The sequence below is a fragment of the Pleurodeles waltl genome, chromosome 10 (assembly GCF_031143425.1).
Source record: "Pleurodeles waltl isolate 20211129_DDA chromosome 10, aPleWal1.hap1.20221129, whole genome shotgun sequence".
NCBI classification, from domain to species: Eukaryota; Metazoa; Chordata; class Amphibia; order Caudata; family Salamandridae; genus Pleurodeles; species Pleurodeles waltl.
Genome location: NC_090449.1, coordinates 1052427506 through 1052442715, shown reverse-complemented (window position 1 = coordinate 1052442715; position 15210 = coordinate 1052427506). Strand labels below are relative to the sequence as shown.

The window sequence follows — 15210 nt, the reverse complement described above, 5'->3', positions numbered from 1 at the left end:
TCCATAGCCGCTGCGTGAGTTCCCTCTCCATCAACATATAAATGAGGCCCCAGGCCTCATCCAGATCTCTTCCCTCTCCATCATCGTCTGTGATTCTCTGAATTACATCTTCATCCTATTGAAATGCTTCTCATGGTGCATGATATAAAGGCATGGAAGTGGAGATCTTTGTCAGATTTCAGATAACTCAACCCATGGAGAAGTCATTTTCACGATTCCTCTGGTGCTTTTCAACCTTTCCTACATTACTGCTTTACTCTTTACTCTCAAGCGATAATGTGTTCTAGTAAATTTCCTTGTGTGTACCAGAGAGACTATAGATTTCGATGTACAAATTACTCCGTCACAATGTTGTGGATATCCCGTCTGCAGAAATATAGGTTGTGAAGTGTAACAAACATTATATTGCTTTTAATGGGATACACTGATTTGCTCCTAACAACATTACTTACATGGTATAGCTGCTTTTGCCTATGGTGAGTATTTGCATGTTCCGGATGCACTTACCTGAGGTCACTCCAACCACAAGGAGATGCAAGTACTCCTCGGAGTAGGAAGGTATACTACAACAGAGGTACACAGTTATGTAAGGTGCACACACTCTGCTCTCTGTGCACCCTATTACAATGCCCTGTTTCCTATTCCCCAAACTTGAGGTGCCATGAAGCAGGTGCACAGTGGCGAGGCACAAACAGGGTGATCAAATTGTGAATGCCTATATTGGAATGCATTAGCTCATTTAAGCCAGTCTTATTGGCTTTGACCGTTCATGTGTTTTTAGAGAGAACAGGAAGAAATTCTTTAAAAAAATACACCACTGTCACACTCTCAGGAGGACTATGTGTGCGGATCTTTTGTGACACAGAAAGCAAAACATATTGGTTTTGGGTTGAGTTGCTGTTTCAGAGTATTCTAAACATGTAGTATTCTATAACTTTACCATCATAACACAGAAAAAAATGAATTCAGTAGGAGATGATTCTATGCAAGCCTTGGATGGGATGTTGAATAAAAAAGGACCAGAGAGACAAGGCAGTGAGTGGGGAGTATAGGGTGGAAACCTATCGAGTTAACACAAAACACCAGCGGAAGGCTTGGAGTGAACATCAAGTGGGTGCTCTGGCGGTGGATTTTTTGTGCTAGGTTGGCTTTTCCTGATTGCATTTCTAACTTTGCATCAACAGTGGAACTGGAGTGTCTCTCATTGGGCGTCTTCTTAAGCTTCTTGTTGAGGGCAACCTAAAGAAAACTGTTGTCTTGCTTGGTTTCTGAGATGCGCATGATGGATATAGTTTAGAGGTATGTGGACCGAAATACATGCTTCCCCATGCACAGTGACCACCCCCTATAGAAATATATCTCTTTTTAAGGCAGGATGTCTAGCAACCATTTCTGTTTGATTGTCTTCTCATTTTAAGGGCCTGATCCATTATCTGGTGGACGGCCCTTTTTCCCACCAGGGCGAAGGAATAAGCTACTCGGTTGCCCTGGTGGAGGGATGCCCGCTAAATTTATAAACGACTGCCAAGCTAACTCTCATTTATAAAACATTGCCAGGAATTGCCTCCACAGTATATCCTATCAGTGCATTTAATAGTTTGGATCAAGACTTCGTCAACCTGATGGAACTTGGCACCAAACTGTTTTATTTTTTTTAATTTTCAACAAAACAATAAAAAAGATAATGTCCCTCTCGCCACAGAAGTTATCTCCCATGGCGAGGGGGCATTATTTCCTTTTTACTGTCCCTCACTGCCATGGTTTGCCTGGCAGTGATGGACAGTATAAAACTAGTAGACGTCTTCCCATTGTAATGGGGGCAGATGGACATATAGCCAATTCTACTCTGTAGGGCCGATAAATTTGCCTAAGGTGAAGACAAAGTAGTCAACGCCGTAGGCACACATGTGGTCCGACCACATCTAAATCGGGTGGGTGGACCACTATGTTTGTGGGGAGGGAACTCCATAGCCGCTGCCTGAGTTCCCTCTCCATCAACATATAAATGAGGCCCCAGGCCTCATCCAGATCTCTTCCCTCTCCATCATCGTCTGTGATTCTCTGAATTACATCTTCATCCTATTGAAATGCTTCTCATGGTGCATGATATAAAGGCATGGAAGTGGAGATCTTTGTCAGATTTCAGATAACTCAACCCATGGAGAAGTCATTTTCACGATTCCTCTGGTGCTTTTCAACCTTTCCTACATTACTGCTTTACTCTTTACTCTCAAGCGATAATGTGTTCTAGTAAATTTCCTTGTGTGTACCAGAGAGACTATAGATTTCGATGTACAAATTACTCCGTCACAATGTTGTGGATATCCCGTCTGCAGAAATATAGATCACATAGGAAATAATGGGATTTATATTTCGGCGGACGGGATATCCATCACCGTTGTGACTGAGTAACCTGTCCGCTGATATCTAAATCAGTCCCTATGTTCGGCAACTTGAGAAACTCAAGATCAAACATCAGACAACTGGAACCACTAAGGGATAAGCAATCATAGAGGATTTTTCTTTTCGAAAACGACCCCCCTAGAATTGCTGTTCCAGCTTGCTGGAAGAAATGGCCATTATTTCACACAATCTCTTCCACTTATTGCATGCCATTAGCCGTTGTGAAATGAACACGTGGGTAATCCTGCAACACAGCAAAATACAAAAGGCTGAAGAATAAGAGCCGCCACTTAACTGCATGATTCCAAGAAACATGAAAGGCTGAAATTGCAAAAAAATGACTACTTATTTCTACTACACTCAGATTTTTTTTTTACCCCTCCCTTCACATAAAAAATACTCTTTCCTTGTCATTTCTTTTATACCAAGAGAGCGAATAAATTCTAGGCACTGTAATTTCTGGTTTTCTGCCACCTCCTCGTCTCCTGCTGCAAAGAGAGCTAATGCATTGTGCCTGGGATAATTGCAGGGCCGTGGCAAGGGAAGAGAAATTGCTGCGCCTCACCGCTGTTGTGCGCTTCCAGCTGGGAGGCGGAGTTGACGGCCACTTTGCACAGCGAACAGTAGAGCAATCTCTTGGCCTTCTCTTCCTCGGTCTCCGCGGAAGGACACGCGGCGTCGCCTGTGGTGGTGGTGGTGGTGCAGGTGGTGATAGGAGAGGATCTCTTGGGGGGCGTGTCTGTGGTCACACCACCGCTGTTCTGTAATGCTGGCGCTGGTGTTGGTGTGGTGGATATGGCTGGTGGTCCTGGTGGGCTCTCTGCAAAGTACAAGAATGACAAAGTTAATTACATTAGCTTACGTAAAATCGAGATGCTTTCAGCATTATTTCCAGTTCATTTATGACTTGGAATTTGCACAAGGCAAGGAATATGCAACGTGATGATTCATAGCAGAACATGCATAATTTCAGGCCTGGAAGCGTGTCTGATGTGATTTTCCCCATACAGAATTTAAATCATGTTTTTGCCAGCCCAGCATAAACAGTTTATAGACGGTCTATTAGAAAAAATTGATGACATGTTGAATTTTAAATATATATTTATAAACAGAAATCTCAAATATTTGCTAAAAAGATTTGTAATTATTTTATATATTTTCTGCTCAAGTTTAATATAAATAGTAATAAGTTTGGCGTATTCTTTTATAATCAATGTTTTTCTCTGTCTTTTCAAAAAGATAATTTCTGCTCTGGATTTTAGGAGGCCATAAAACATGCCAACAAGTGTGTCTGTCTTGTTTGCAGTGTTTTATATCAAAATTACTTAAATCAAACTGTTGCATTTCAGGCAGTCTTATAAGCACAGAGTTTCACGTATGCATTCATAAAATGTGAATTCACACATATAACTGTGAGCAGTTTTTGCCTTTTCTCTTAGGGCAGCCGTCTTGGACTTCAAGCGTAAGAATACATACCATAGTCTAATCGAATCAGGGATTTGTAAAGCGCAGCAAATCACCCGTGAGGGTTTCAAGGCACTGAATTGTGGGCACAGGGAGATTAGGTGATTTGCCCAGAATCACAGGACGCTGAGCAGATGCTGGGATTTAAACCTGGTTACCCCAGCTACAACGAAGGCAGCTCAGGCCGTTATGCCAAACATACTGGCCCTGTTTGTGGGTAGTCACAAATTTTGTCAGGCACATTTCCACAAGAGAGTTACTCCTGTGAAGGACAACACACATCCCATATTGTTTGGGTTGTATGGAAAGAGCTGTCTGCATAAGAACAATATTTCACATCACACTTGGGCGCCACACTTACTCATACAGCGAATTTACCAGTGGAGGTCTACAGGTTAAAAATATGGTGGGGCGCGAAACTCACCATATTTCATGCTCCCCAGTGCAGCACTTCTCTCCCATATCCACGAGCAGGAATGGCAGGACATCCTTCCTGCTCAGTAGAACGGGATTCCAGCCAATCTTGGAGCTGCTCTCGTGCTGTTTTCAGCATGAGAGCAGCTCTGGGATTGGTGGGAGCAGGCTTACCCATTGCTCCTTTTGAGGCTGTGAGTCTGTGCCAGCAATTCCCCAGCTGTTTGACAATGGGGGTGGGTGAAGAATTCACGCTCCGCCAGGGGAGTTCGCTGAGTTTTCCGCACTCCGCACCGAGGCCCAAAAAACTCTGCGAAGGGACACGGCCCTGAGTTTTCTTTCTTGCTTGCGCTCGCCAATGTTTAAATCAGTGCAAACGCGTGACTTACCCAAACTACGCAGCTCGTGGAACTCCACATAGTGTGGTGGAGTTTTTTTCTGCACTTTGCGGATTGAAGGACAGGTCTCCTAACTCCGCCCAAGCCTATTTGACAGCCTTGGGATTGCTGGGCCTACAGTGCGCAAGTCGGTGTTCCTGCAATTGCAGGATTCATGCTTGCGCTGTGCACATCGTAAGTGTGAGGGCAAATAAAATGACATTATGCCATTTTATTTATGTTTGCCTGCTGCGCTCCCCGACGCTCCCCGCTATTAAGTCGGAACCATCCCTGGAATTTACAACTTAAGTACATAACTTCTACTTGGAAACTACATCTGTCGTCCTGTTGCAGGAATACTATCTACCTACCTTAACTGTAATGTAATCCTAACACGTGTACATACATGATAGGCAATACCCATTTTTTTAGAATGAGAACCACTGTTTATAACTCTTCCGGCTAAATATTAATTGCGGGTTTCTCCTTTGACCTGTGGTTATGGCCTATGAACTTTGACCTTGACCCCAGTCGGATAATATGACATGGGTTTCTTCACTGCTTCTTTATAAGAAAGGTTGAATGGTGTACACCAATTTGGCTGTAAATCCGTTCACCAGTTTTTCAGTCATTAGTGTTTTAAAAGGATCCCAAATGAGCTTTAAAGGGATAACACTTTTGGACATGTTCCTATTAAAAATCTTGATGCCAATCGCATTTTCAAATTTTAGGACAATGTGGCTGGATTATGAATAAAAAAGGTTTTTTGGCCATATTCAGACTTGCACGTTGGCTGAGACTCACGAGCTTTGTGCAGTGAAAAAGTATTTTACACAGCCATGGGCGGCCAATCCAAAAAGTGACCGACCCCAGGGCCGTGATCACGTGTACCCATAAGTGTAAAAAACCTCACAACACAACTGAAAAAAGCTACATTTTTGCCGCACAATTTGAGAGGAGGAGCCGACCTTCGCGCTCGCAAGAGCCCATTTTAGGTGCTGGAGTTGACTAGAAAGTGGCTTCAAACTTGCAATTTGCAAGCACTAAAAACAAGCACAAGCAAAGCCAAGCACATTAATAGGTGGCTTTGTTTTGAAGGAAGGAAAAAGGTTCGCTGCACATGGCCACTGATCATTCGTGGGGTGCACTGGACAGCCAGGTGGTATTTAGGTGCAGGGCCAAAAGCCAAGCACAGCATGGGTTGGGCACCTGTGATGGGGTTGCTGTGCAGGGCCTAGCTGCCAAGGGCTGTACGCAGTGGGGCCTTAAATCTTAGAAAAGTACAATTCAGTGAAATTCAGTGAAATGCAATAAAAAAGTGAGCTACGTTTGAGGCTCAAACGCACTGGAATTCAAAAGAATTTTTTTGGGAACATACACAACACCCAAGGTTCCTTACTTTCAATCGTCCTGAAAAAAACACCATATTTGACAAGGTTTATATAGTGTGACTTCTTAAACATAACTGGTCAATTTCAGTGGCTTTGAGGCTCAAACATAGCTCACATTTTGACTGTACTGGTTTGTTTTATGAATATATATATATATATACTGAAATTCACCAATTATAGTTTACTGAGCTATCTGTAATGTGCACCCCCACCATGCACTGCTAATAACTACACATATTATGTCACTTTCTGTGGGCGTCCACCTTCCCCCGACCTCCAGTTGAGTTCCATGCCCCACAATGGACACCCACCCCATATTTTTCCTTCTTTTTCACCATAAGGTGGTACTCTTGTGGTACCATCTGACAAGCATCACAAGGTACTATGGGTAAGTGCAAGCTTCACTTTTTAATGCTTGAACGGTGCCGTGGTACCCTGCCGTAGTGCTCTGGGCCCTCATGGGGAGCCACACTCAGTCCTGGGGTACCACCTTGGCTAATGGCTGGAGGCCTCGCTAGGTCCCGCCATAGAACCGCAGAAGCCACAGCAGAGCCTGTTTTGGACTCTTGTAGACTCCCCCCCCCTCAAGTGTCAAGTAGGTTACGGTACCTCTACCCTGCCCCCCTGTACCTTATATGTTTTAAAATTCAGGACACAGGGGCTCACCGAGTCCTAGAATGGCGACAGCAACATTGGTGACTGGCACTGTGTGATAAATATACAACTTATTATTAATAATGCATTAACTTAGTAATAATTAGCCCCACTTGAATCTGGTGATTCTGCAGAAATTCTGTGGCATTTTACGCATCAATAGGGATTTGCCACATTTGCCACCGAACCCATCATCTGCTGCATAATTTGCAGATTTTAACAAAAAAACTTTCTAGCTCAAATGGATCAAAAGTTTTTAAAACTCTGCCTATGCATTTGCTGTAAAGTGGCAGGCTCCTTTCAAAGGTTAAATGGTGACATTTCAGTCCCTGATTACTGAGTAGTGTAAAACTGACACTCATGAAGTGAAACCTTTGACAGTATTAAGGGGTAAAAATGGTAAAAGCCATACTGCCACAAAATTATCTCATTACATTACGTACTTTTTCTTTTCTTACTGCATAACTTAGTCAATCATGCCACATAATTTGCTCCTTCCTTGACACATAAATCCAGAGGCACTTGCAATATGTTTTCTCTACAACTTGCACAATTCACCTCATGTTCTCTCTACCCTACATACATACATTTCTCGTACCACCCTTGGGGACCGAGAAAAAGCTGTTCAGTGAATCACTGTATATAAAAAGAGTTGTATCTGCATGCTACAGTGGATTATTCCACATGAGTGATGTACCCCAGGGCCTGGATGTCTGACAGGAGGGATTTGTTCATCCCAGACTGCTAGAGGAAAGATAAAATGGGGTTTGGATTTCTGCAGATCTCCAGAGAGCACAGTGCAGTGTTCTGTTAGCCCTTCTGAACGTTAAATGTACATTTTCATTCAGTTTTCTAATATTCATTTGTGCTAAGGGGCTAATTGTTATCACTATAATTGTTTTTCACTTTTTTATATTCTATATAAAAATATACAATTTTGCAACTACTTTATTGCTGCATTGCTAAAATTTCCCGAATTCTGGGGTCTCTACCTGAGCAAATTATCCTGCAATGGCCTCTTGCAGGCCTGGAGCAGACTCAATGCTGACCATCCCTGTGATATATACCTTGGATGGGCCAGTGGAATCTGGGAAGGTAATAACGCTTTGCTCACACAGGTATGTATCTGTGTAAACCTTCCTGCTGTACCTCACCCGAGGGACCCATCTGCCCTATGCATTCATTTCATGCTTTGCTCACAACGATGTGTGCACAGCCGGGTATGTATCTGTGTAAACCTTACTCCTGCTGTACCTCACCCGAGGGACCCATCTGCCCTATGCATTCATTTCATGCTTTGCTCACAACGATATGTGCATAGCCGGGTATGTATCTTTGTAAACCTTACTCCTGCTGTACCTCACCCGAGGGACCCATCTGCCCTATGCATTCATTTCATGCTTTGCTCACACCGATGTGTGCACAGCCGGGTATGTATCTGTGTAAACCTTACTCCTGCTGTACCTCACCCGAGGGACCCATCTGCCCTATGCATTCATTTCATGCTTTGCTCACAACGATGTGTGCACAGCCGGGTATGTATCTGTGTAAACCTTACTCCTGCTGTACCTCACCCGAGGGACCCATCTGCCCTATGCATTCATTTCATGCTTTGCTCACAACGATATGTGCATAGCCGGGTATGTATCTTTGTAAACCTTACTCCTGCTGTACCTCACCCGAGGGACCCATCTGCCCTATGCATTCATTTCATGCTTTGCTCACACCGATGTGTGCACAGCCGGGTATGTATCTGTGTAAACCTTCCTGCTGTGCCGCACCGAGGGACCCATCTGCCCTATGCATTCATTTCATGCTTTGCTCACACCGATGTGTGCATAGCGGGGTATGTATCTGTGTGAACCTTCCTGCTGTACCTCACCCGAGGGACCCATCTGCCCTATGCATCGATTTGATGCATTGCTCACAACGATATGTGCATAGCCGGGTATGTATCTGTGTAAACCTTCCTGCTGTGCCGCACCGAGGGATCCATCTGCCCTATGCATTCATTTCATGCTTTGCTCACAACGATGTGTGCATAGCCGGGTATGTATCTGTGTAAACCTTACTCCTGCTGTACCTCACCCGAGGGACCCATCTGCCCTATGCATTCATTTCATGCTTTGCTCACACCGATGTGTGCATAGCCGGGTATGTATCTTTGTGAACCTTCCTGCTGTACCTCACCCGAGGGACCCATCTGCCCTATGCATCGATTTGATGCATCGCTCACACCGATGTGTGCATAGCCGGGTATGTATCTGTGTAAACCTTCCTGCTGTACCTCACCCAGGGATCCACCTGCCCTATGCATTCTTTTCATGCTTTGCTTACAACGATGTGTGCATAGCCGGGTATTTATCTTTGTAAACCTTCCTGCTGTACCTCACCCGAGGGACCCATCTGCCCTATGCATTCATTTCATGCTTTGCTCACACCAATGTGTGCATCGCCAGGTGTTCATCTCTGTAAACCTTCCTGCTGTACCTCACCCGAGGGATCCATCTGCCCTGTGCATTGATTTTATGCTTTGCTCCCACTGATGTGTGCATAGCCGGGTATTTATCTGTGTAAACCTTCCTGCTGTACCTCACCTGAGGGACCCATCTGCCCTATGCATTGATTTCATGCTTGGTTCACAACAATGTGTGCATAGCCGGGTATGTATCTATGTAAACCTTCCTGCTGTACCTCACCCGAAGAATCCATCTGCCCTATGCATTGATTTTATGCTTTGCTCACACCGATGTGTGCATAGCCAGGTATTTATCTGTGTAAACCTTCCTGCTGTACCTCACCCGAGGGACCCATCTGCCCTATGCATTGATTTTATGCTTTGCTCACACTGATGTGTGCATAGCCGGGTATTTATCTGTGTAAACCTTCCTGCTGTACCTCACCCGAGGGACCCATCTGCCCTATGCATTGATTTCATGCTTGGTTCACAACGATGTGTGCATAGCCGGGTATTTATCTGTGTAAACCTTCCTGCTGTACCTCACCTGAGGAATCCATCTGCCCTATGCATTGATTTTATGCTTTGCTCACAACGATGTGTGCATAGCCGGGTATTTATCTGTGTAAACCTTCCCGCTTTACCTCACACAAGGGACCCATCTGCCCTATGAACTGATGTCAGTATAAGTACTGCATTACAGCTGCTCAGAGCATTTTACTTGTGAAATGGGTACCTCGGCATGAGTTGTCTAGCACAGGGCTGTTCAAATAAATAATATTTCAGTCCTGCACTCAGACTTCAGGGTTTACCGTGTGCCTACTTGGGTACCTCTTGCAGTAGATAATCAGTGGCTCATTGCTGTGTTGGGTCCTCCTGTCAATCACAATGCAAGAGGTAGTTGTTGGGGTTGGCTCAAGTTTTCTAGCTAGCAGGAGTTATCATTCTTGGCACTACCAGAGCAGGCCCTGGGAGTCAAAGGTAAACGTAGCCTGATTGTCAAGAAGAAGCTATAGGACCTCTTCAGGTGTCACTGAAATGTCAGCATCTCATCCTTGAATCTTGTGTAAGATGAGAAGGTCCAAAGATTGACCTGGCACACACACTGTCTGATTTGCATATTTCATGTGCCTGAGGGCATCCATAGGGATCCTCTTTACTGGTAGAGCTAGGGCACTTTCCCAGGAGGGACAGGGTTGACCTCTACAGAGCCTTATGGGCTAGGCGCTGTCTTAAATTGAGATCCTTCATTAAATGGTGACTTATTATGGGTTTTGAGGGCCACATACTGTTATAGTGGACTTCAAGAGGAATATGCACCTAGCAGTATTTGGAAGATTGCTATCAATGAAAGTGGCAGAGCCAGTGCATAATTTGAGCCAGTGGTTGCAGGTGGGGCCTCCAGCACTCATTTTGGGGCCAGTGGGATCCACCAGTACTCATTTTTCTTCTCAGATATTTCCCGAGAGCAAGAGAGGGAAAAACACACAAACGAGAAAGAAGGAGGAAGAGAAGATGGAAAAAAACGTCACAAAGGGAGAAAGCAGGAACCTGCAAGAGTGAGATAAAGGGGCAGCGGTGTCTGGTGATGGATTAAAAAGGCATGAGGTGGATTCAGGACGATGCAGCTCTGGTATTTAGTGTGGGGTCATTTAATAGCATCAGCCGCTGTCTTGTAAGCAGTGCACTGGGCACCGGCATTCACTATGTTACAAATTAAGCACTGAGCAGAGTAAATCTTATGAGTGAAGTGAAGGGGTGGGAGGCTCCCAGGTAAGCGCTGTAACTGATGGAGTTTGCTTTTGCTCATTAAATTAACTTGTGGGGCAAATGAGAGTTTGTCAATAAACCGGGCCAGGCAAACAGGAAAGGCTTTGGGTCCACTTAGGCAAAAGCAGAATCTACATCTTAGACTCACAGCAAGACATTTTTCAGGCAGCAGACACTTGGTAGTGACCTCATATCGACCCTCTTATTTGAGGTCGGTCTGAGTGATATTCACAGACATACAGCAAGTGATGCTTGAACTTTGACAGTGATGACCAGCAACGCCAGATAAGCATTGAAGGGGTTTGGCAAGCTAGTCTATACATGACGCATCCTGCATGGAATATTACATGATATAAATGAGATGGTACCCAGTTTATTTGGTAGGCATCACTGATAAGGAAGGATGTAATCAATGTTAGGCCAATCTCTCCTGTTACAACAGATGTGAACAGGCAGCCCAGCAGCATCCTGTGATGACTCTACCAAAAGATGCAGCTGTGTCAGCCGAAACTTGGCATTGGCCTCCTGAAGGTGCTACCTCTTGATATTCAGGAGCAGGATTTCAGTCCCAAGTTATGATCTCAACGGTGATAGAAAATGTACCTCACTCCAATTAAGAGAGTTGTGAAATTAACACCATTTCTTTTTTTTGGCAACTCAAAGTTGGCCTGAGATGTATAGGTAATTAGATAGAGTGAGCCAGGATTATGGTGGTAGGCTCATTATTTTGATTTTGAAGGTCTTCTCTCTTGGAATACAAGGAGTTTACGAGTCTGGTGGTTTGAGGTATGGGTGAAAGGGGCATAGAACAACATTTGTATTGTGTGTGTCCAGTGGAGATGGGTGTATTCAATAAAGAGGGTTTCTTTGGGATTTCAGACTGAAGGCAGGCCTGAGCTCACAGAAGAGTAGCTTCTCTGGGTCCTCCTAGTTACAGTCTGTTACAGACTATGTTCTCCCCTGGTCACTGACCCTGTGGAAGGAGGGGGACTAGAGTTACTAAATTTTCACAACGGGCATTGATTCTATGACATAAAGTGAACACTGAGTTGTTTCAGTGCTCTCTGGTCAGATAAAATAAAGGCTGTACAGATGCTGCACTCTCCAGTTTCCTACAGCACTGAAAGAGTTCTGTGTTGGAGGGTACAATGTACATTTGCTACTTGGCGAAATGGTAAGTGAATGTAACCATTTTAGGTATTAGTTGTTTTAGGTACAAGTAAGATCATTGGTATTCACAAACTACACTTCTAAAGTTACTACAGCCCTATTTTCAGTTTCCTCCATAGTGTAAATAAGTTAATTGGAGTTCTTTGCCTGCATAATTGCACTGCAATTATATTTTGGGCTCCCGGTTTTATGATATATTTTTTTTTAACATTTCAGTCTGTATTGATCCATATTTATATTTTTGCCCTCTTCTTGGTATTCATTCATATTTATGTTGTGTTTTTGGAATAAATGGTGTCCCAAAATATTATATTTCCACATTTAATTAACTGATGAACATGCATCATGCATTCATACTTTGATGCCTGTTGCATTTTAGCAAACACTACTTCCACTGGTAAATATTAACACTATACTATATATATATATATATATGTGTGTGTGTGTGTACGTGTGTATACACACATATGCCTGTATTTAAGGAAATTATACCCTGTTTTTAATTCCCCATGCTCCCTATCTGCTCAGCTGTTGGGACAACATGTTGTTTTCTGTCTGTATTTATCTGTAAAAATCTGTACAAATGAAAAAGTGGGAACCTTAATTATATTGCAATGCAGAAAACAAATCTTCACGCAGGCACAGATAGAACAGGGGACCTTCCAAACGTTATCAATGCAAAAGTTGCTGGCAAAATAAACCTTTGCACATCCAGTGTAAAATGTTTTGATTTAGGAAGAGAACTTTAATGAGGCTGCTTGTTGTATTGACACACATAGATTTGTACTCTGAATGCATAAACATGCATCTGAATGCATACATATACATCCTATGATTGCCTTTAGGAAACAACATCAATTGACAGTGTCTATTTTCTAATACCACTTGCATAGGGTTTGCTGTTTAATGTAAAAACAGAAGATATTTTGAGATCCGACTGCAAAGGATCAATTGGAGACATAATAATATGATGGTAACGTTGGATGTGTGTACAGTGTATATAGGCATTGGCCATGAAGAAAGTATAAAAGTCTGTGAACATTTTTAAGTGCCAGCTTACCACTCAGCATGTACATGCACAGATGGTATTATCCACAACTGAATTCTGTTTGACACAAAATATATTTTTATTCCAAGACATCTTGTATAGGCAATGTGGGAACTGCAATAGGTGCCTGCTTTATTCCAAGATATGTCAATAGCCTATGGTGAGAACTTCTGGTGCACAGGCATGTATCCACATGCATGCATGGACTTAAACAACCACAAATGTGTTGAGTTACAGTTGGATGATCTTTTTTTTCGATTTTTTAAACTAGCAACAGAGAACTATGAACATTTTATCCTGAGCTCTTAAGTGGGACTAGAGTTTAATGTTTTGCCTTAATTATATTGCATCATCAATCCATCACAATTTTTGACTGGCCAACTGGAAATCCACTCTTAGAGCACTTGAGCATGATGTTATTTTCATACATATATTTTTGTGGGTTTCATCTAAAGCACACAGCAGTGCCTGAACTGTTGAAGGTAACTGAACTCCCGAAATGTAGGAGATCTAAAACGTGATGGAGAATGATTTAAGTCAATGAATGATTAGTGTATATTGATATTGAGGTGACCCCTGTATCACAGTACAGGTTTTACTATCTGTCTTTTAAGTTCACATTAAGAGCAACATAGTTAGTTCAACATTTCTGTTGTCTGTTTTCTTATTTTAGAGTTCGTAACTTGTCCAAATTGATTAGTAGGGGGCTGAGCTTAGTCACTTAAACGTGGTGATGGACAATCGCGTGATTACATTTCCTCTGTGAAAAGGATCAATATCAAAGCAAAGAGCATTTCTACAGCTACTTTAGTAATAGGCATGAATTTGCAATATAAAACTGCAATTCTGTTACTGCGGTGTCTTGCATCCCTCCCTTCTGCGACATTGGTTGGATATGTTTGTGCGTATGTTTGTGTGTGACTGTGTATCTTGTTTTGTTTCCTTCAATGCTTTTTTTGAAGGTATATCTAACTTATAGCCTGATCTTTATTTTATTTTTGGGGAATGTATTTCATAATCAATATAAATAGCATTAGAAATGTTTAGTGAGTGTTGCAAGAAGTATGAGTTAGAGCAATGCCCATGGTGACATAAAAGAGATAATGTGAACACCCACACTTTTGTGATGGGTTTATTGACTTGTATTTCTCACACGTATTTCACACCAAAATGATTTTTGCAAAATGGAGCAGAACATGAACAAACATGCTCAGTTTTCACAGAGTGGGTGTTGGACGTGTGAAACATGTCCAGTAAAAATGTCTGTGATGATGGAGAGAAGGCCCAATTCCACAAGTAAGCCACTACTCAGTTTTTCAAACTTTATGAATATGCGTTGCACGTAATGATGATAGTGTAGGAAAACAGTCATAAATGAACAATGTAGTTAAGTAAGACAGATATTCATGTTCAGGCCCGGACCCGCCATTCCTCCAGGGTGGAACTACGTTCAGGGCCGACTTGCCACTCTGACACTCTGGCGTTTCCACAGTGGGCGGCGGGATAGGGGGCTGTTTTCAGAGCAGAATGAGCTGCAATGACTCACCTGTGACCCCATTCTATTTGTTGACTCCTGGTGCGTAGGGTTGATTTGAACGTGTTTGCGATGGCTGATTTTGTTTTCAGTCTGGTCGTGGCTAAGTTATCTGGCTTTACAGTGAAGGAGTGTAGCGGTCAATAGCTGGCTTTAGGGTGGTGCGAGCGGTGCAGCTGCACTGGGGGCTAACCTGGAAGGGGTCACAAACCTCAGGGGGGGTGCTGCGCGTCCAACTTTCAGGCAGCAATAAAAATGTCAAGATAACCCTTGTGATTAATTGTTCAGCTAGAAAGAGAGATCAGTGTTTTGTCTGTTGGCAGTTTTGACTTGCCGTAAGGTAGCGCACAGGGTTAATGTGCATACTGCAAAGAACAGATCTGTATTTTATGTGGATAGCTGAGTGGATTAGTAAAGCCAGTCTTTACCACTTTAAAACCAGTGAAATATGTGTGAGAGAGGGGCTATGGAGAGATGAGGGGCACATTTTGCCAGGTATTAGTATGGGAATCTGAGGAAGAGGCCAT

At 43.1% G+C, this 15210-nt stretch overlaps 1 protein-coding gene across 1 annotated transcript in view; it reads right to left on the bottom strand.

Annotated features, from left to right (window-relative positions):
* Positions 1–15210, bottom strand: part of ZNF385D (zinc finger protein 385D) — a 420680-nt gene that overhangs the window by 20296 nt on the left and 385174 nt on the right. Inside the window, exon 6 of the mRNA XM_069212061.1 lies at positions 2969–3223. Within this exon, the coding sequence (XP_069068162.1) occupies positions 2969–3223 (255 nt within the window). The remainder of the gene's footprint in view (positions 1–2968; positions 3224–15210) is intronic.